Raw genomic sequence first — 20,721 nt, 5'->3', positions numbered from 1 at the left:
AGCCCGGTAATTACTCCTAGTCCCAGTTTGTAAAGGAGAGAACTATAGATACTGACTCCAAATCAAGACTGCAAGTCTAATGGTTATTCTGATTTTATACCTCATGTTCTCACAGACCAAAGACTGTGTGGTTCCCACCTTTGAAGAGTTAAAAACTGCAGAAATACTCAGGTTAGCAATAACGATGTAGTAAAGCCCAGAAAAAAGACCGAGGCACTTCCTGCTTTGAATAACTGACTTCAGAATCTGAGCAGTACCTTTAACAGAAATCAGTAATAGGCGAGTGATGCAGGTACATTATCTATAAAGTGACTGCAGGAATAAATTATTTCATAGCTCTGTCCGAGTTTCCCAAACATTAATAAACTGAGCTTCACAGAAAGTCTGTGAGGTATGCTTTCCTCCCAGTTTTACTGATGACCAAGTGATTTAACCTCTCTATCTCGGTTTATCAAAGTTCAGATATCAGGATTGTTGTGTAAGCCTCAGGCTTTAGTACTGTTCAGTTACAAGGCTGAACTTATCTCTGCCAAGTGATAACACCTCTCCCCCTCTAGTAATCTCAAGGCAATAAGGACTGTAGATTAACTCTTCGGCAAGATTCTGAGCTACAGCTGTTCAGAGGAGAAGCATATAAACAACCGTATTCCCATTTTCCTCAAAGCAGTAAAATAAGCAATCACTGAGTCTCTAGAGCTGTAACTGTTTGGCTGGGAAGATGCACTGCATGGCTTGGATAAACCAAAATAACACAGTATAGTAAAACACACCAAACAACAAAATAGCTGCCAAACACAGGGGATTACACTACTAATTTCTAGAGCATTTCCAATGCTTTTGTTAGTCACAAACTTGAGGGCTTTTTATAGATAACTTAAAGCTCAAAACAGTTTGTATTTCTGGAATAAAGTAGCTTGAAACTCAGGCAACCAAACTATCTCATGCTTGAAAACTGACCTTCTTATTACCTACCACATCCTAGGAAATAGTTACCAGATGCAGAAAGCAGCTATATTAAAATACTAAATGTGGGCAACTCATGCTGCCTATGGTAATACCTACCAAATATATATATATTATATATATATATGTAAGAAAACTTTTGAATATTTTAGATTTCTCAAGTTTGTTTGCTTTTACTGTCTACATCAGTATATTCTTATACAAAGGCCAAAAGGAATCACAGAACACACTTATGGAACAAAGCATCATTCCAGTGACAATGTATATTCAAAGGCTGTCTGAATAACTCTTTGTATTGTCTTAAGTTGCTCACACCTCCCCAAGAAAAAAAATGAAAAAAAAAAAATAAAAAAAGCTAATTTTCCATGCACACTACAGCAGTTTCTCACTTTACACCTACAATAGTACTGCTGTCGGGAGCAGAACTGACTGCATGTGCCAAAAATCAATTCAACATATTCATAGACAAAAAGTAACACACAGCATCTGAAGATAATGAGAACTGCAATCATTCAAACTGACAGTCTAGTGCCTAACAATTATCACATGGCAAGTTTTATGAATTCATATTTCCTATGATGACAAGCCTCAGGTTACACAGAAGGGTGTTCAGATTTTCTTTCCAGGATGAAAACCTCCTTTGAGCCAATGAGTCCACTCCAAAATGAAATTCACTTAACTGGAGCTAAAAAAATGCTGACCTGAAAAGACTGAAAAGACTTCATAGCAAGATGCTGACTCTGTTCAAGTACAATGCACTATTTATTAAGCATAACTTTGGCACAGAATTTGTCGCAATTATTTGCTGTTCTTTATTCAGGTACACATTATTTAGAATGAAATTTCATTGTGAAACTCCTAACAGGACTGTATCAGTTTTGAATGCCACTGTGAAGCGTATGTTCCTGAATTTATCATGAAAATACGCACAATTATAGCATATGCATTTTATTTTTCCCACCAGAGATGCCTTAAAGCTGGGACAAAGGTAAATGTCTGCAAGCACTTTAGGCACTGCCTAGTGCTCAGAATTTTGCTCAGAATACTCAAGAATGTTCAAAGAAGCTCTTCTGCAATTTGCTTATAATGGCATTTACTCCTCTGCAAAAGGCCTGATTCTCCCCTTCTCCTCATTATCAGATCTTTGTCCTCATTTTCAAGTCTTATCACTCAGCCCATGCCAGTATGTCCAACCCTCCACCCAGAATTCACTCCCCACCTCTCCCTCAAATCCAGTCCCTTCAAGAAAACACAAGTCTGGACAGTGCTTTAGTTCTTCAGGCAACACTTACCTTCTATCTCATCTCCTCAGAGCCACATCTTCCAAAATCCATAATTTACCCAAACTCACAAAGATTTGCTCACAGACTTCACAGCATAAGCAATTGTAATTTTTTTATTAGTAGGCATCACGTTATCTTAATCTGAAAATCCATTTACTTCCCATCTTAGGCTATTACTTCTATTTTAAAATACAATTTCCATGACTTCAACAGTAAGAAATTTCATTCATATAACCATAGTCCTCTTCTATCTTCTACTTTTCTAACAATATGAGACTTGTACAGTCAAGTATTAAAAGTTCTTTACATGCTAGAACAAGTATACGGTCTTCATGAGCTGTAACTTTAATTATTTTTGATTATTTAAATATTTTTGATTATTTTTCAGTTAAAAATATTTTCAAATGTGTTCAGAAACTTTTAAACAGTCAACACCTTACCTCCTAAAACAAACAAAAAATAAGGTTATCTATAACAAAACATTTCAGAAAAAGAGCAGCTGTGTGTTTCAGAACACACAAATGTAAATGAAGTTTTCTCATCAGACTCAAATGTCTGCTCTGTAATAAGTAGGCAATCAATCAGCAGGGGGTAGCTCTACTCACAACCGGCATTAATGACTTGTCCCCCAACTACTGCTGTATTTTTCAGTAAAAAGACAAAGATTACATCTAATTCTTTGCAAGGAGGTAGAAGTCTAAGCTCTGTGCGCTCACATCACTGTGACATTCATATCAAGCAGAAAGCTAGAGTTCAGTGGAAGACCAGCTTTGCAAGCTAATGCTTAATTTGCTAATCAGATACCTGCAAGTCACCACAAACTCCATTCCTTCCAAGGACTCATCACTGTGAAATTAGTGAATAAACCTAAACAATACACAGTGAGTCTGTTAAAGCACTGCAAACTAAGTAGGAGACCCAGATATAGAATTTCCTTTCATAACTAATAGGGTTTTGGAAGCAGAATATTAAAAAATGGAACTTCTAACTACACTGCATTTCAGCTGGATTTTTCAATTGTTAATTTCTGTAGCGAATTTGCAAACAACACAGTGTTAATGTCTCCTTCTAGCTGAAGTATACAGGAAAACATCTCGCTCTTCTTAGGTTGGCCCTGTAGCAATGGTGTCATTTTGTGTTGAAAATGCAATTTGCTATGCTTAGATGAAACCGCCAGTACTTCAGCACCACCTAGCAGGTCATAGACCAAAACACAGTTAGGCAACACAGCTTTTTACTCCCCAAAAAAATGCAAAAAACAACGATTGATATAATTACCGCCAAAAAAAAAAAAAAAAAAAAAAAAAAAAAAAAATTAAAAAATAACTTATTTTCTTCTTTACTATCCTAATCATCAACTTTCTGTTACCAGAAAACCACTGCTGCAAGCCATGGTACATTAAAATATGAAGCTAATTCATACTCCAGCTAAAAAAGAAGCCAGATAATTATCAAGTGGTTACTGTAGAACACAATCACACAAATAGCATTCTTGTGCTGCAAAATCACAAACAATTACCAGGATCTCTGAAAACCTTTTACTAAGAGTTACTTAGATCTTAGGGTTAAATTATTTCTCTCACTTGCTATGTGCCCACCAGCAGATGGCAGAACAGCACCACAAATTCCTCACCAGGCTTTACAGACGTCAGCAATTGGTTTTATCCTTAAAACGAGTATAAAGGGAATTACCTAAATTATGTCACTACAAACCCAAACCTGTAGCCGACTAGCTACAGTGAATATTCTTTCCTAAAAAGCACACCTCAACTTGAACATCAAAACTAATATGCCACAGTGTACTGTCTCAGTTACCAGGTTTCCAGCACAGGCTCCCTTCCCTGCCCCAAGGATGACCATTTGCCCCGTTCTGCTCAGAATTACCCAATCCACACAGCTTTGGGTAACTGAACGGTCAGCATAGATGAGGCTGAATGAGGGCTGTCACTGGCTCAGTGTAATTCAATGCAGGAAGTTCTTCAGTGTGTTAGTAATTTCAAGGCCTTGCATCTGAGACTTTCTGTCTTCCGGATTGTTATTCAAAATCTGAGAGGTTTTGTTGTGTGGTGTTTTTTTAACTACTTCTTATAGAACAAGACCAGAGAAAGGCAAACTTTCTGACACACTCTACAATATGATTGTCTCATTTTAACCATTACCTTGCAAAGTGAATGTAAAACCATAAGTCATTTGAAATTATTCTCTGAACAGGAGACTGACTCTGGAAGGAAATCTTAGAAGTCTGGCATCAGGATTAACAGCATCAACAGCTTAGTCACCAGACTTCATCTCTGAAGATGAAAAAATGACCCAGACCATATATTGTGTGGTACAGAATACAAGGAAGAAAGTTTATGTCAACAAGAGACCTGCCGCTAAACTAGAATCCTCAACCTTATTTTCAAAAATGATGCTCAGTTTTCAGTTCAAGGAGTACAGGGAGCAGTTTAGAAAACTGAAGTTTGGAGGAAGGAAATGGAAAAAAAAAAAGGTTCAAAATTCCTTTCACAAAAGTATCAAATTTTCCAATGACAAGCTTCCTTCAAGTGTTTTCCCATCACCACAGTTGGCAACAGGAACATGCATGGTTTCTTATTCTTGGAACATCTCTAATTTTTCCAGGCAGTAGATAGTGAGCAATGCATGAGAGATGTAGCCCAGGAGTTGGGCTCAATGATCCTTGCAGGTCCCTTCCAACTTGGGATATTCTGTGATTCTAATTTATGGGTAGCACACTATCAGATGTTCTTTCACAAAAAGCTGGAGACAGTGCTTGAGATGTGCTATATGCGAAGGGAACACGCACACACACACTGCTCTTTCTCCACAAATGTAAATACATATTTGGCAATAGTGTGGTGCTCCAGTTGAGCAGCCTATCCTTAACAATAAAAATTAAGGGAAAATCATCCCTTGTCCACCCATACACACTCCAACCCTGGAATATTAACACTTTGCAGCACTGAAGTAAATTGCTTTTGGCAATCAAATTCACTCTTTGAGTTATGTCAGAATAACTTTTTGCAAGAAAGACCCTCCCAATCCGCCTCCTTTACAATTACAATCTTCTCAAGCTTTTTTCTTTCTAAAATTAACAAGCCCTGATGCTTTTCATGTCTTTTATTCATAAAAGAATGCATCCTTATCCCCCATCATTCTCATTGGTTGTCTTCAAAGCACAATCCAAATCCTAATTCCTTTAAGACAGGGAGTCTTCAGATAAATGAATCTCCAAACTAAGTCATGAAAGATTTTCCACGTTAATATCTTTCTGTTCCTTATATGCAGTTCTTCTATCCACCACCCCGTATTTTTTTTCCTTCATTTTTAGTACATTTGAGTCTTAAGAGCAGAAAATATAAGAGATGCCCAGAACAAAGCCTGTGTCTTTATTCCCCCCAATTACTTTTTTCGGCACCTTAAGGAATTAAATTCTTAAATATGGAATAAAAATCATAGGACACTCCTCACCAGAAGTCCATCTACTACAATCACAGACGTGATGAACCGAAGGTCATGGTATGAAGTCCTCACATATTTAGAAGACACACAGATCTGATCAACATCACAAGAGCACTCGGCATTCAGGCTATGATGGCTTCCTTTTCAAGTCAAGGATCTAGTGGCAAGTGCTACACAGGCACATTAAACCAGATTATCACACATGTAAAGAGCTGAAAGGTTCTAACAATAAATTATGCTTACGAAGTTTAGCATGTTGGAATGTCATTTCCAATTGTTGAGCTGTTGCTAATAAGTAGCCTATCAGTCTTGTTTCAGAAGCTACAAACTAATTTCTAAGGAGTTGCTACCATTAATTTATTGTTTCACTTCGTAAACAAAGTTGAAAAAAATCAATTTAAGCACAGAAAAAAAAAAAACCACACTACTGAATACCAACCAACAAAGCAATTTGGCAAAGGAAAATACACTGATACCTACAGTACCATGAAGTGGAAGCAGAAATAACGCACGTAGCTCTGAGTATTATGCCTTCCCAGTACAACACTCCCTAGCTATCCTTCTATTGTATTAGTAACAAATAATAGGAGAATTAAATGTTCTAACAATCAAGGTTGGCACGTTAAAATGACACTCTGCATTACTGAACCTACTCATCTCTTAATAGAGCTATTCTTCTAAGAAGATTAATTATACTGGCAAGAAACCCTTTGCTGTTCTAATTTGTGAAACATATTTCAATACCACAAGCATATTAGAAGAGCTGCAAACACGTAACTAGCTCTGAGATCCCAGGACTCCCTGCATTTAATTAGGTGTTCATCCTGTGACCAGCTCTTTAGTCATTGCTTTAGAAGCACATTTCATATTAAAAAAAAAAAAAAAAAAACTACGCTTAATTAACTGCAACTGCATTAACATACAGCCCACCATAAACCATACAGAGGTAGGAAAACGGCCATATACTTCAGTACCTAGCAACAACACAAAAGGACAAATACTGGATTTATAGCTGAATTTGTCTGCTTTAATTAGAAAGATGATTATTTTAAAATAAATTATTGACATTGCATTTCATATCAGAGCATTTGATAGACAGCACAAACACTGCCATGACAAACTGAAAATACATCACATTAATATGCAGCACTACCATGCAAACACGTCTGCAGCCCACTGAATTGTGCAGAGTTGTTAAACAACAAAGCAGGATTCCAAATTAAATATCTGAGAACTAGTGCTTTGGTTTAAAGCACAGCCATTTTCATTAAGCTATAAAACTTCAAGGTTTTGCCTGCCTACCACCAGGCAATAAATCTGTATTTCAATGTTTTGTTTTTTCCCTTTTTCTTCTTTTTTTTTTTTCCTTAAGTCCCCACCAGATAAGTACTTGGATGCCACATTCATGTGCCAATTTTTACTTCTATTCATATAGAGAAATTACAACCACTGCTAAGAATAAATATTTAAGACCAAAACCAATAGAAGAGTATCTACTGACAAGCACCAAACTAAGACAATACGATTAAATCAAATCAAGGTAGTAGCACATCTAAAAATGTTAAGACTTCATTGTGAAATGATGTTAACACTTCATTGTGAAATCAAAACACAAACACGTGGATTTTTTAACATCAAAGATTTTAATTTCTTTTCAAATCCTGGTGGTACCAAACTGCCAAGGATTCCCAAACAAAAGTCTAACAGGTAGCAATCTAAGGGCTACATACAAGGTACACCATCTAACTTCAGGGGTCATTGCTTCTATAAACTAGAAGCATTTGAAGGGGTCATTGCTTCTTACAATATAAGAAACATTTACCTAGTTCCTTACAGCCCTATAAGATGATGCAGTTGACACACCAAAATTTCCTCATTTCAGTAACACTTGTACAGGGACAATACTACGGAAATAGCGCAAAAAAATAAGCTTCTAGCTTTGCTTTTAGTTTACCATTTATGAACAATTTATGTTGCACGTATGAATGCTCACAAATAGCTGATAGCTGTCTTTACCTACTCTTAAACTTCTCTTCTCCTTGCACTTTAACAATTTAAAATAGTTAGAGGGAATAAGGAACATCTAAAAACAGAAGTTATGTTCCTTTTGGTTTGCAATTCCATCTATAGCCAATTGAATTTCCTTCCCAAATATAACATTCTCTTCTTAGAGAATGCTAATTCAACAGATGCAACATTCTTCAAAAATACTTTCATTTTTACTAAAACCGTTTGACAGAAACCATGCAGAACAGCAGATGTCAGTTCCAGCTTTTCAATTCCATGGACAGTTATTCCTTTCAGCTTCATCCCCCTAGCTGCTCTCTGGGGAAATAGGCCAAGGTAGCTACTCAGAAAGCTGCTTCCCAATTAAACTTGTTTCAAATGGTCAGGTTCCCATGCTCACATCTCTCTAGACTTCCAGTGATATTTTTTTCTTTCGGGAATTAGGCAGCTTAAGTAGCATAAAAAGAGCTTCCCCAAAAAATAAATAATTCTTTGTATGCACAATTTTTTCTTTCCATTTTTTTGTCAAAAAAGGGATGAATACGTTCTCCTCTTGATTCACCTCCAACCCCAAAAAATGGGCACATGAACAAAATGTGGCTTTTGGCGAGAGGGAGGAAAGAAAGCAAGGTAAAAACCATAGCACGGGACCACACCGCTCTTGATTTATAGCATGAAATCATCAAGATCATTGCCAGACTTACTCACCAAGCCAGCAGTAAGTGAAGGAGCAGATTGTCCTAGAGACTGATTTCTCATGCGGACCAGGTTTGAGGTATCTCCAGGTGGCTGCCATATTGTCTGTCCCACTCCACTGTGGACACTATTTGATAAGGGAAGTAGCTGTTTTCCTTTAAAAACAAAACCAAAATATTATCAACTTGTTTTTAAACAACTTTGCAAGTTCATAATACCATGCTGATAACAAATATTGCATAAGTAGAAAAAAGGTAATTTAAAATTTTGATTGCTTGGAACTTGTAAAAGTATATACTACCTGTGAATTCATTACCTTTTATAATTAAATATTTTTAAATTATTTACTTTCATTATTAGGTAATGGACAGATCCAAAATCTCGTAGAAATGGACTTTCATCGCTTCATACCTTTCTATAATTTGCACTGCTTAAAAAGAAAATAGCATTTGCTGCCAATTAAACAATTTATTGCCCTACTGAGAGGAAATGTTCATGTTACAAAATCCTTGAAGTATAACTTTAAAAATTCTCATGAAAAAACACTCATAATTTTACAATATTACCTCTTCTCAATAACTTAGCCAATATGACATCCCTGTTTTCCCATGCTACTGCAACATTCAGCAGCAGATTTCATTCAGCTCTGGTCAGAAAATAGTGTATGTTTAACCATTGTTTTGCTTTGAGTCAGGGATCAATATTTTCTCTTTAAGAGAAAATTCACTGGTCAGCAACATCACAGTATCCTAAAAGTGAAACATCCTGTATTTTTTCCAAGCCTTCTTTGCATCTTATTAGTACAGGTGCTGATCTCCCATGCCGCACACACAGCGAGAAGAGTAGTTCCTATCTCAACAATCTCACACCATTGTGACTTCCTGCAGGAAGTATACAATAATCATTTAAGAGGATCTTCTCAGTACATTATTTTTCTAGTCAATATAAAACTGTTTTGAAAATGACAAACAGTAAATTTCCAGAACAAGAAAGAAACAAAGTAAGCCAGATTTTGACTGTATCAGGCTTGACAGTGTCCTTTTACGTACAGTGTCATTCACAATAAAAAGAGAAGACAGTCTAGCAGTTAAAACACAAGAGAAAAAGCGTTTAAATCCTGATTCCACTATTAGCTTCCAAATTACTTCCTCTGTAACTCCAGTCAGACTCTGTAATTCAATTTCATCATCTGCAAAGTGGGAGCAAATAATACCTCTTTTCTTTAAAAATTAAGATTGTCACATTAAATTATTTCAATGTCCAAAGCTCAAAAATGAAATATGGACTGTTAATAATATATTATCCTAGACATTACATCCCACATTAAAACAGTGCAAAGCACTTATTTATATATGGAAAAGGGAAATACTAGTTCTGAAACGGTGCATGCCCTCCCCTCCTTCCCCTTCCAAGCACAGTGAACACGGTTGCATTCAACAGATTACTACATGCTCATATTCTACAACAGGAATCACAGGAGACTAAGACATTTGTTGCAATCAGTAGCAGGAAGAAGTCTGCATCTTTCATCACATATACTCAAAAGAACCCTTTTTCTCAGCAGGCTATTCTTTTGCAAATTCTTCAACTTGACCTTAGAATTAAATGTGAAATACTACATTTGTTACATAAAAGCAGCTAGAATATTTGGAAAACTGTCAATGCGATTATCCATGATTCCATGTGGGTGATGGTGGTGTGTTTCTGGTTTGTTTGTTTTGTTTTTGTACCTCGGTTATGTTAATTTTCAGTAAAAGTTAAAAGTAACGTACTAACTGTAGATTAACAGAATGAGGCAAAGTATGAGAGATGAGAAGGCTCAACTTTGGCAAGCAAATAAAGATCCAGCATATTAGTACCTTTTTCTCAGTCCCATTCAAGCTGCTTACAGCTATGGACATGATTTTTGTGGTTTGCTCATTTTCAAATTATGCGTAAATACAATGACTCTGCTTCTCTGCAGAAGTCTAGAACTACAGAAATGTACAATGCTGTATTTATCTCAGTAAAGCGCTAGCAAAGTATCCTATAATAGCAATTCAGAACATGTAATTATCTACCCATTCAAAATGCCAGTACTTGAAAGTAAGAATAACATATGATATAGTTATCAATATCTCCTTTTAGTTCCACAAAAACAGCTCACATTTAAACAAAATAGAACTTCTTTCAGGGAATCAAGAAGGCACCTACTGTGTAATCTGAATCCAGGAAGACAGTTTTCCATCAATAGTCAAATCTCAGCCATCCAGTTTGCATGCACAACCATCTATTTCATCTATAAGCATGTATTACTCAAACTGATTTGCTGCTGTCACTAAAATAAGGTGGAATTATTTTCAGGATGGAGCCTGAAGTTAAAGCCTTTTCCTACCATGCCTCAAATCCTACATATGTTCCCAATACCCGCATTTAAAATATCTATTTAAACATCTACATTTCCTTTATCCAATTGAGTTAAAATGATCTGGTTGGGGCTCTTTTCCCCTTCCTCTATCAGGTTAGAGCAGATTGAAAATCCACTAAGCAACAAATTATGGAGGACATTATCATTTCAGACACAAAATTTACAAGAATTTTATATGCAAACAGAAAAAAAATATATTTTTTAAAAAGTATAGAACTTCTCATTTTCCTGCTTCCTCTTGCTTACTTCTTCTTTTATTCTCCTCTAGTGATTAACCTACCTTAAAGAACATCCTTACTTGCATACAAAACATGAGTGAGTTTCCATTTTTCAAAAACAACCCATTTATTACAAATAAAACATTAAGACAAGGCCAACCCAAAATTAAATGTGCGTTCTTTACTGCTTATTTAATTCCATTACACCCAGCACCTGAAACATTAGTATATTTATCTTTCTCCAGATAAAGGACAGAGGGAACAAAGCTTTTTGTATTTTCACAATCATGTAAGTCAAGCCCATGCTACTGCCAAAATGAGTGGTTCCGCTCTCTTCCCCTCCCACCTGAGAATTTCAAGCCCTTCTTGTTCTTGCTCTAACATGCAAATAGTCAAACAGTCAGCCTAATTAGGGAGGAAATGGGCTGAAAGTTAACCCTACAGAAGAACAGTGGTATTCAGGCAGATCAGTTATTTCATTCTAGACTGATCATGCAGCTAGCTCTATATGGTCTAATACTGGTATCACAGAGCTTGATACAAGCTCTAAATAATTGTGCAAGCATCCCCTCGTCCACATATGAAGTGTCTGAAAAAGTGAGCTACTGAACTTAGTCCAACATATTTGACTCGTCAGTAGATTATGTTCACTCCATGGTTCTACAGTAGTCGTGAACTAAATTTTCTGATAGAGCTGAAGACTGTTCAGAAGAAAAAACTTTATATAAACTGAAAAAATGTATGTTTTTTCAAAGCAGCATTTTCATTTTGAATCACAAACAGGGGTTATTAATCCAAAAATATATGAAATGATATAAAAGTTGGGTTCCCCATAAGAATCAATATGGCAAAGTAGGCAAGCTTACAGTCAGTGATGACTTAGAAGAGGTAAGAATATATCACTGTATTGCCTGAAGTCCCACCACTCCCTTCTTTTAACTCTGCACATCAAATCTTAGCTTTTAACTTTTCACTCTGGCCAACATGCAGAATTTCATGCCAAATCCAGCTCTCTTTTTCACTCTTTTTTTTAATACCTCTGTCTGAATCTTATATAAAAACTTGTATGCCTTCCCAACAAGAGGTCGCCTCTAGTTTTAAAGAAATGTCCTATCAGTATATTTTATCCCAACTGTTATGCCAACAAGTAATACGGAGTATTTTAATAGTAATTAATTGTCATGTGGTCTTTACAAAATGGCATACCTGACAAAGAACTTGCCAAACTACCTCTGCGTAGCTTGCAGTCATCTTGACTTAGCTGACGATGGAGCTTAGTTTTCCCAGCAGATGAGAAGATGTCAGGATTGCTGAGCTTTCTGCAACGCAAGGGAGTGGACTCTGTTACTGTTTCCTGTACAAAGAAGAACAAGTAGAAATTTGTTTGTGAAACCTATTGTATCAATTTCTGAAATACACTATCTTGAAGTATAAATGTGACCTGATTATTTGTTTTTTTTGTTGTTGTTTTTTTTTATTATTATTATTAAGCAGACTACTTAAAAATATAAATCCCCCTCTTTTGTGCCACTTATCTGTGCTGAAAGCACATCTCAAGACATCAGTCAAATATTCTTCTTGAACATTATTGCTATAAGGATTACCATTAATATGAGTCAGAAAAAGGCAATTAGGCTACAGAAATTATTAGCAGTTACAGTATGTAGGTAGAGGCCGATGAAAAATCATGCTCAGCTTTGATTTAATCTATTTCCTACTAAAGCAAAGAGGATTATCTCTGGATTTCTTGAATATTGAATATTTGAATATTGAATATTTGTTCCTTCCAGTCTATGAGTAATATTCATACAAATAAACTGTTCACTTGTCTAATTGCAACCCAAATCTCCTAATATAAATTACAGTTCAGCAGCTCTACTACAAGAACATACGTATCACTATATAATAATTCATTAGGAAGAGATCATTCTTTGTGGAATGTCTTTGTTATTACTACAAACAGAATTAGACATGTATTTGTCAGAAACACTCCCACACATGTAAATTCCTTTCACAGCATACAATAAACTTTCAATCAAAATGGAAATAGGTAGAAGAACAGCGGTGAACACAACCACAGCCTTTCTGTCTTGCATTTAATTGTTCTGGAGATGTCAAAATAACTCACATTATGTGCCTGAAGAAAAAGTACAAGCATAGCTATCATATGTGGCTTTGAAGAAAATGTGACACTTTCCATTCCAGCCTCTATAGATGCACTTGGTCAAGTCTTCCCTTCTCTGCAGCTGTGCAACACGTTCTATATGTCTTAATGGATCACTCCATTTTATTTCAAATGCCTCTCATTAGCTACTTCAGGTCATGCTTATCCTTATAAAATCTAATCTGAGGAAGAAAATAAGCTGCAAAGAACAATTTCCCTGCATGATACATCACCACATAGCTTAGCAGTTTTAAATCACGTCTTTTAAGTCATGTTTAAATCAAAAAATTCATCTATCATTAGTGGCTTTTAATTAAGATTTGCAGATTGCAATCAAAATCAATTTCTGAGGTCATTAATTCAAACCTATTCAGTCTACAGAGTTATGCCTCAAACTGTCAAATCCAGACCAAGACTGCACACTAAAAGCTTCAAGAATTTTTGTGGAAAAAGGGAAAAAAAGGCATGAGTAAAGTGGTTTTACATGAAAAAGAAAACTGAATGCATACTTGAAATTGTATCCTCACTTAGCTCTGACTCACTCATTCTTGACCCTTCTTAAACCCCATCTCTTTTTGGCACCTCATAACAGTAAGTAACTTGCTATTTGTTTGAGGAGCAGGAATGCTTTGCTCTACATTTGCTTCAGGGTGAACATTTCATAGGTTGAGAAGTACTGCTCTAAAACAATTTGTTCCTCCACTTACAGTTAGCCATTCACACCTGCCACACCAACTAAACCAAATCAAGAACGAGACCTGGGTAACTTAAAAGTAGACCAGCTCACTCATCCAGTTCATCACACAGCTGCAAGCAGTTGTGTTGGTGCAAGACAGGGGAGAGAAACAAAAACAGTTGACCTGGGGTAAGCTGAGTGACCTGAAAACTGCTTTAATCATACCTTCAGGTTCTTCACGTCTTGAAGCAGAGATACTCACATTTTCATCTGCCTCTGAACTTTTCCACAAAGGTACTGAACACCTTCGTGTGCAGCAGCCTATACTTCTATTTTTTCTGTCATTTTGAGAGCTGAAAAGACATCTACGTTCATACTATCACACTTTCTGGTTGTACTTAAGAGTAAGCTAAGTAATTTTAAATTGCAACATTAGCAGTCCGCTAGCACATCTCTGAAAGCTGCAGAGGCCCGAGGGAAAAGAGAAAAGTCTTTGCTGTTTCTATTTGGGATGGCAGAAAGTGGTTGCACGCACATACATGTCTGTAAATAGATAAATACACAACTCTTTTAATATGACCTGTCCTAAATGCCTGTAACTTCTAAAAACTGTCAGGTTTTTCCCAATTATGACAATCAGAAACTAATGTATACCCACACCCACAAAAAACAAGGGCATTCTAACTTACAAGCAGGTTAGTTAAAATCTCACCCAGCCTACCCCCTCACAGTCAAAGTTAGGCTTCAGTTCCACCAAATATTCCCAGCATTCTACAATATCTAGCTATTTTACTGAACCTAGTCACATCCCTGGTGATGGCCCTACAAACAAGATGCTCCTGGTCTCCTCAGTCCATGTGCTGTGCACTGTTAAATAAATCCTTAGAAGTGACAACTTTTTAAGCACCCTCACCCTGCACAGGCCACTATCCTGCCTTCACCACCACAGGAAGGGGAAGCACAGTCCTGCTTGTAAGGCTGATGCAGCAACTGTTGTTGCTCTCCTGCCAAGTCCAGCTGCATTGGGATGGTTGGAGGAAGAATGCAGCCAGAAGACACGTGGCAGCCAGCAACAGGAGCAAGGGACCCTGCCCATCACTGCCCAAATACTCCCCACACCCAGAATACAGAATACACCCCTCTCCTAAGCTGGGGCTCCAGGACACCTCCTCTGCACCCCGTTCCTCCCACCCAGTATAAACAGCAGAAAAGAGGATTTGGGGAAAAAAAACGTGGGAAAGAGCACCAGGGATATACAGCTATATGGAATTTCCTCAGCTTTTGCTTTTACTTCACTTTTATAAACATCTCACACATCTTGATGATGGCTTAGTGTGACATCCTTAGTTTGAAAGGTATACCTTACAACGTTACTTGATTTATTGGACATTTGTTAATTTAACTCCAAGTCAACTATTAATTTAACATTCAAATCAACAAAAGGAACAAGAAATCAGCACCTGCAAGAATAGAGGACTTTGTTTGTTTCAGGAAGAAAAGCAGGTATTACTTCGTCTGCAAAAGATTTCAGCAGAACAATACTGTACAAAAACAATCCTAGGATTATTGCATTAGCAGGGCAAATTGAAATTTTCAGATGAACATGAAGAAGTGTACCCTGACCAGAGATTCTGTTTGTTCACGGTTTGCCGGGGGTGCACGCTCCCACACAACACCCCCATCTTTCTCAGTGAACTTCAACTAAAAAAGAACATTCATTCATTCACAGCACCAAAGTAAGGAAAGGCTGTAAAAAACAGAAATTAAAGAACTGTAAGAGAAGTCCTTTTAAAAGTAATTTATGTATTTTACATCTTTTTTTCACCCAATATATAGACACGTGCATACCCCTACAGCACCAAGGAAGTGCTTACTTCCCTACCCTTCCCCTTCCCCCTCTACACAGAGTCTCTTCTTATTGGTAATAATAATTACAAGTTCTTATCATTCCTTTTTGAGTTGCAGTACACAAACGTTTAACATTTGATAATATCCAAATCAAAAGCGCCCCACTGAAGGAGCACACGGAGCACCTACTTCTACTACAATACCCGTTCAGGCACGACATCCTACCTAGGCACACCTTACAGCCCGAGGTGACACCAGTGGCACCTGCAACCCCCCAGGATGCCATTCCACACACATTTCTCCAGCAGCCCCCCCAGCTTAAGCAACTCCTCCCCACCAGATGCTCATACTACAAAGACAGGAAAGGAACAGTGGAAAGGAAGCAGCTTCCCACACTCAGTAATGAACCTAGGCTGTCTTCTACAGCAGAAAGGCTTTGCACATACTACCTACAGAAAATTCTTCGTAAGCCCTTCTTTGTTAAGCACATTAAGCACTTGGGCAATATTCAGAAGACTACAGAACTGGTGAATGGTTTGAAGAAAGGGATCCCAATTGCACTCGGCAGGTTTATATAGCTGTCAAACTCACTTTTCAAATAATAATAAAAAAATCCAGAGCCCTGCTCTCAGACAGCATATTAATATTTTAAAAATGCAGAACTACAACATGGCCAGTTTAAAACTTCATTTTTTAAGAGTTATGCATATATTGGGTCAGCAAAACAATGAAGAGGGGAAGTATTAACTTCACAACAATAGAGTTGTCTTTCATAAGACCAGAATGTCTCACTTATCCATCAAAATCCAGCCTTGGTATTGCAGTTCATAGATGAAATAGAGAGAAATACTAGTGTTATATGAACAGTCTTAATACAACCAAGGGAAAACCAGAACACCACAGGAAGAGATTTTTCCTTGTCCTTGTCCCAGTGCAAGATGCAATACACATGAAGGACAAAGATTTTACACAACGTTTCAAATCCATGAGTAAGGAAAACTCTTTGCAGTGACGGAGCATAATTTTGCTTACAAGCTTTCAAATTACAAGCCAAACCACCAAAGTCAGTGGCTGAAGAACTCATTATATAGCACAGGCTGCCAGAATTCTAAGGGTACAACTTCTACTTTTGAAAAGAAAAAAAAATCTTGTAGCTTTAAAAATAAAAGCGTTAGCAAGCTCCTAGGAGAAACACTGCTCACATAGTGTGGAAAAGACTACAGGCATCTCTCCTTCAAATTCTTTTCAAAGGTGATTTAAAAAAAAAAAAAAAAAAAAAAAAAAAAAAAAAAAGCATTAATTTACTCTGCCATTGGGGCTTTTGCCAGAATCAAAATATCACACTTACACAGCCTGCAGAACTCTTCAAAACTTAGAACTTGAGATAAGAGCATCACACAAGCAGACCTTGATCTGCTAGGCTGAGATTATTCCTACCAGTCCCTTCCAAGGTATACAAAAATTAACACAAAACAGTAGAATATGAAGAAGAACAGAAATTGGTGTTCTTCAGCAGTGAGGAGCTCTGCCTTTTTCAGCTCAGTCACTTAGCACACTTGCACAGAAAACCAGTTAAAACAATTGGGGCACTGGGGTTATTGCACTCAGCAAGGAGAATCAGACAGATTGTGGCAGGAGCTATAGACAAAAGACAAGAAAGCAAATGGTCTTTCTGATGGGTAAGATTACACTACCATGCTGTGCTAACGTTCTGATTTGGTAATTTCAGAATATAACTACAAAGAACTTGCTCCATCATCTTTTCCCTTCCTTTGCACTGCTTCTAAAACCATTCAAGCAAGAAAAAGCATATACAGCACCGCAATGATTTTCAGCAACCTAATTTAATTGCCTTTAAAAAAAAAAAAAAAAAAAAAACAGTAGCACAGCACAGATCCTTAACCTACAAACGGCATGTGAATGTTGCAAGTGTGGATGCATGTGAAGGTAGTGATTTCTTGAACTGCTAGGCGTAAGGAAATTAACCAATGAGAATGCAAATTGACTGTAATTTGAAACTTTCTGATTTTTTTTAATGTAAACAATTCTTACTGCTTAATTTCTTCTTTATGTTTTAATCCAGTACTGTTTGTCCTTTAAAAGAAAAAAAGCCTATTGTTTCAGGATTGTGAGCATATATCTAAGCATTTATTTCTCTTCTTATCCTTTCTTCCCTATGTAATACGTATACATACCCTTAACAAAAGATAAATCTGATTCTGCCATTAGATTTACCCTACTGTACGTTAAAACACACCAGGAAAGAAAATTAGAGCCTAGAAAACAGACTACAAGGCAAATATCTTAGTAGCACTTAAAGCAATGTAAGTATCATATTTATGCTTTAGTATTTAGCCCTGAAATTCACCTTAACTTTGTAGCCTTAGTGAGTAGGTAGGAAGGGGACCAACCGTTTATCAAGAAGCTGAGGTGAGCCCAAACGTGACAAAAAGTGTAGGTTGAATATGAACTTGCAACTAAGACGCTTCTTAACTGCATCTGCTTAACTCATGTACTTGCCAGCAGCATGCTCAAGTGTCGGAGACAGCAGAACCAAGGAAAATTAAATTAAATCAACATAGCCTCTTAGAGGCTATAATATATTGATTTATTACATCAACAAGATAGAAAAGCTTTACAGAATATATTATATTATATTAAAATGTCTGCATTTTAAGGGAAAAAAAAATAACTTTACAAGTATTTTCCTCTTTAATAATTTGAAGAGCCTTGCAATAAATCTTAACATTTCCAAAAGTAAATATATAAATTTTATTTACTGTTGGTTTGAAGTTTCCAACTGACTTGAAAGCTAAGCGTTATTGCCACAATGATGTTTTCAATACAGTTATATACAGTTATACAGTGTAACACAGATTTAACATATTGCAAATATCTATAGGTTCCTGTATACACTCATCTGCATTTATAATGCAGATTACAGAAAAGTAACAGGCAAAACAAACTGTAATCCTTCTGTAAAATAAAATAAAAATACAGTAGTTAAAAACAAGCAAATGCTTCTAAAAAGTATCAGAAACTGGCACTAGGAGATACACCTTCCTTATCTTGTTCCTCTGATGGCAAGATTTTTTTTCTTGTTAACTCTTCAGGAAACAACTCCAAGGCATGTTTGATTAGAACTAATGAATTAGAAGCTTCAGTGTTGTTTCACCAGGGAAGTTCAAGTTGTTAACTTTGTAGCCAAGTGTTCCCAGCTGCAGGAATGCATTAAAAAGCTTGTTAAAAAGCAAAAGTAAATATTTACAACTATGTACGATATTACACTCTTTTTGAGGCTCATCAAGATGCAGAATCATTTTACTCCTAACAGAACCAACCACAGCCTAGAAGACAGGGTAAATTGGGATTAAACTGTTTCAGCTTGAATGTTTGGTCCTTGTATGAAAATATAAATAGCACCACAATGGTTTACTCAAAGTATTTGATCCTACACATTTGATTTAGGATCTCCCTAATAAGAGGAAAAAGCATAGTGTGATTCTTGAGTTCAGCTTGTAAATGCCTAAAGCGGAGAAGAATTCCACCCAGGAAAGAAAGAGCAACAGACCCTCTAATTAAAGGCTGTGTCAACCTTCTCAGAACTTAAAGAAATCACTATCAAGAGTGCTTTATATAAAGGCTCAAAACCCCACTGCATGCTCACTAGCTATACTGAAAACAAAACCAGTCTGAACAAAGACAGTGAACATTAAAGGCTTCCTCCTCACCTCAACCATCCCTTTACCATTAGTATTCAAATATGAATGTTTCAAACATAAAAGGTTCCAGTTGTACAGAGAAGGGAAATTAACTCCTGGCCTGATAAACACATGAAGAACTCCGTGGTCCATCATCTCTGCATTATAATCCCATCTGCTCTAAAGATTAAAAGAGATATGACAAAAAAAGTGATTTGTACTAAAATGTGGTGTTATAATACATCAATTTTGTCTTCTTTATGAAGGCTTTCTTCCACTAAATTCAGAGGATGTGCCATGCATGTGATGTGTCCCAACACTACTGACTTGTAAGTAACCTTTATTAAATACAACCAATTCTCAAAACAAAATCATCTAGAATTTTCTAAGGCTAAGGTACAAATAAAATATATTAAAAAATAAAATACTAGCTGAAATTAAGTTTGACAAATGAACAACAGTGCACAAAACGTGCATGCTATATAAAAATGGCTTATTTACAAGTGCAGAGTTCCAATCTTGTTTTGAAAAATACACTTTCCAACGAAACAAAATGTTAGAAGCTGTGTGAAGTACAGTCTCAAACAGAACTCTCTGTAGGTCCTATTTGAGATATAGCCCTTAAAAAATATCCCAAGGCCAAGGGGGCTAGAAGAGAAAAATCCATAACCAACCGCTGTTCCAAGACTTGTTTGAAAGGAAGCTGCCTACAAAGAAAAAAAAAAAAAAAAAAAGGTCACTCATGAACTCATGAAACAAGTTTTGGCAGGGAACAGTCAGATGACAAAGGGACTTTTCTAATTAGATATCCAATAACTACAGAGAGGTGTGCAACAATTTTAAGATGTGATCTTAATTTATAAGCTCATTTAAATAGTGCAAACTGCACAGGAAAAAAGCATAGAAACAAAAAAGCACTACTGGAATCTCTTTAACCAAACTACATTTTTTGCCCAGGATGCTTTAATATTTTATACTGCAGCTATCACCCAAATAGTAGTAGCAGTGGAACCATTAGATACCACTAATTTAATGTAATTAAATTATTAATGACCACTAATGAGAGTCACTATTTGCAACAGGAAAAAAAAATAAATACTCGCTTTTGTCTGTAAAAATGAGAGTGCCGATCCCTTGGCAACAGTATTTTTTGTCTCTGCAAACCATCTGGAATCTTCTCACTTCCTTCCACAGATGAGGAGCACGCCAATGCACAGCAAAATAATAAGCACTATGCAGTTTTCCTGAGAATAATTTTTCCCTGAAAATCAACAGCATATATACACACATGGTATG

At 36.5% G+C, this 20,721-nt stretch overlaps 1 protein-coding gene across 8 annotated transcripts in view; it reads right to left on the bottom strand.

Moving 5' to 3' along the window:
- The window catches only part of MAST2 (microtubule associated serine/threonine kinase 2), a 189,289-nt gene that overhangs the window by 157,261 nt on the left and 11,307 nt on the right, over positions 1-20,721 (bottom strand). For 6 of the 8 annotated variants that reach the window (XM_035332500.1, XM_035332501.1, XM_035332502.1 and 3 more), the window contains exons 2-3: positions 12,243-12,390; positions 8,424-8,566 (exon numbers count right to left, since the gene is read on the bottom strand). In XM_035332500.1, coding sequence (XP_035188391.1) covers positions 8,424-8,566; positions 12,243-12,390 — 291 coding nt within the window. Of the gene's footprint in view, positions 1-8,423; positions 8,567-12,242; positions 12,391-20,721 lie in introns of those variants that run through there. The other 2 variants (XM_035332507.1, XM_035332510.1) reach the window with 2 other exon arrangements.

Source organism: Oxyura jamaicensis, chromosome 8 (genome assembly GCF_011077185.1).
Source record: "Oxyura jamaicensis isolate SHBP4307 breed ruddy duck chromosome 8, BPBGC_Ojam_1.0, whole genome shotgun sequence".
NCBI classification, from domain to species: Eukaryota; Metazoa; Chordata; class Aves; order Anseriformes; family Anatidae; genus Oxyura; species Oxyura jamaicensis.
Note: the sequence above shows the minus strand (reverse complement) of the source record. Positions and strands in the feature narration are given on the sequence as shown.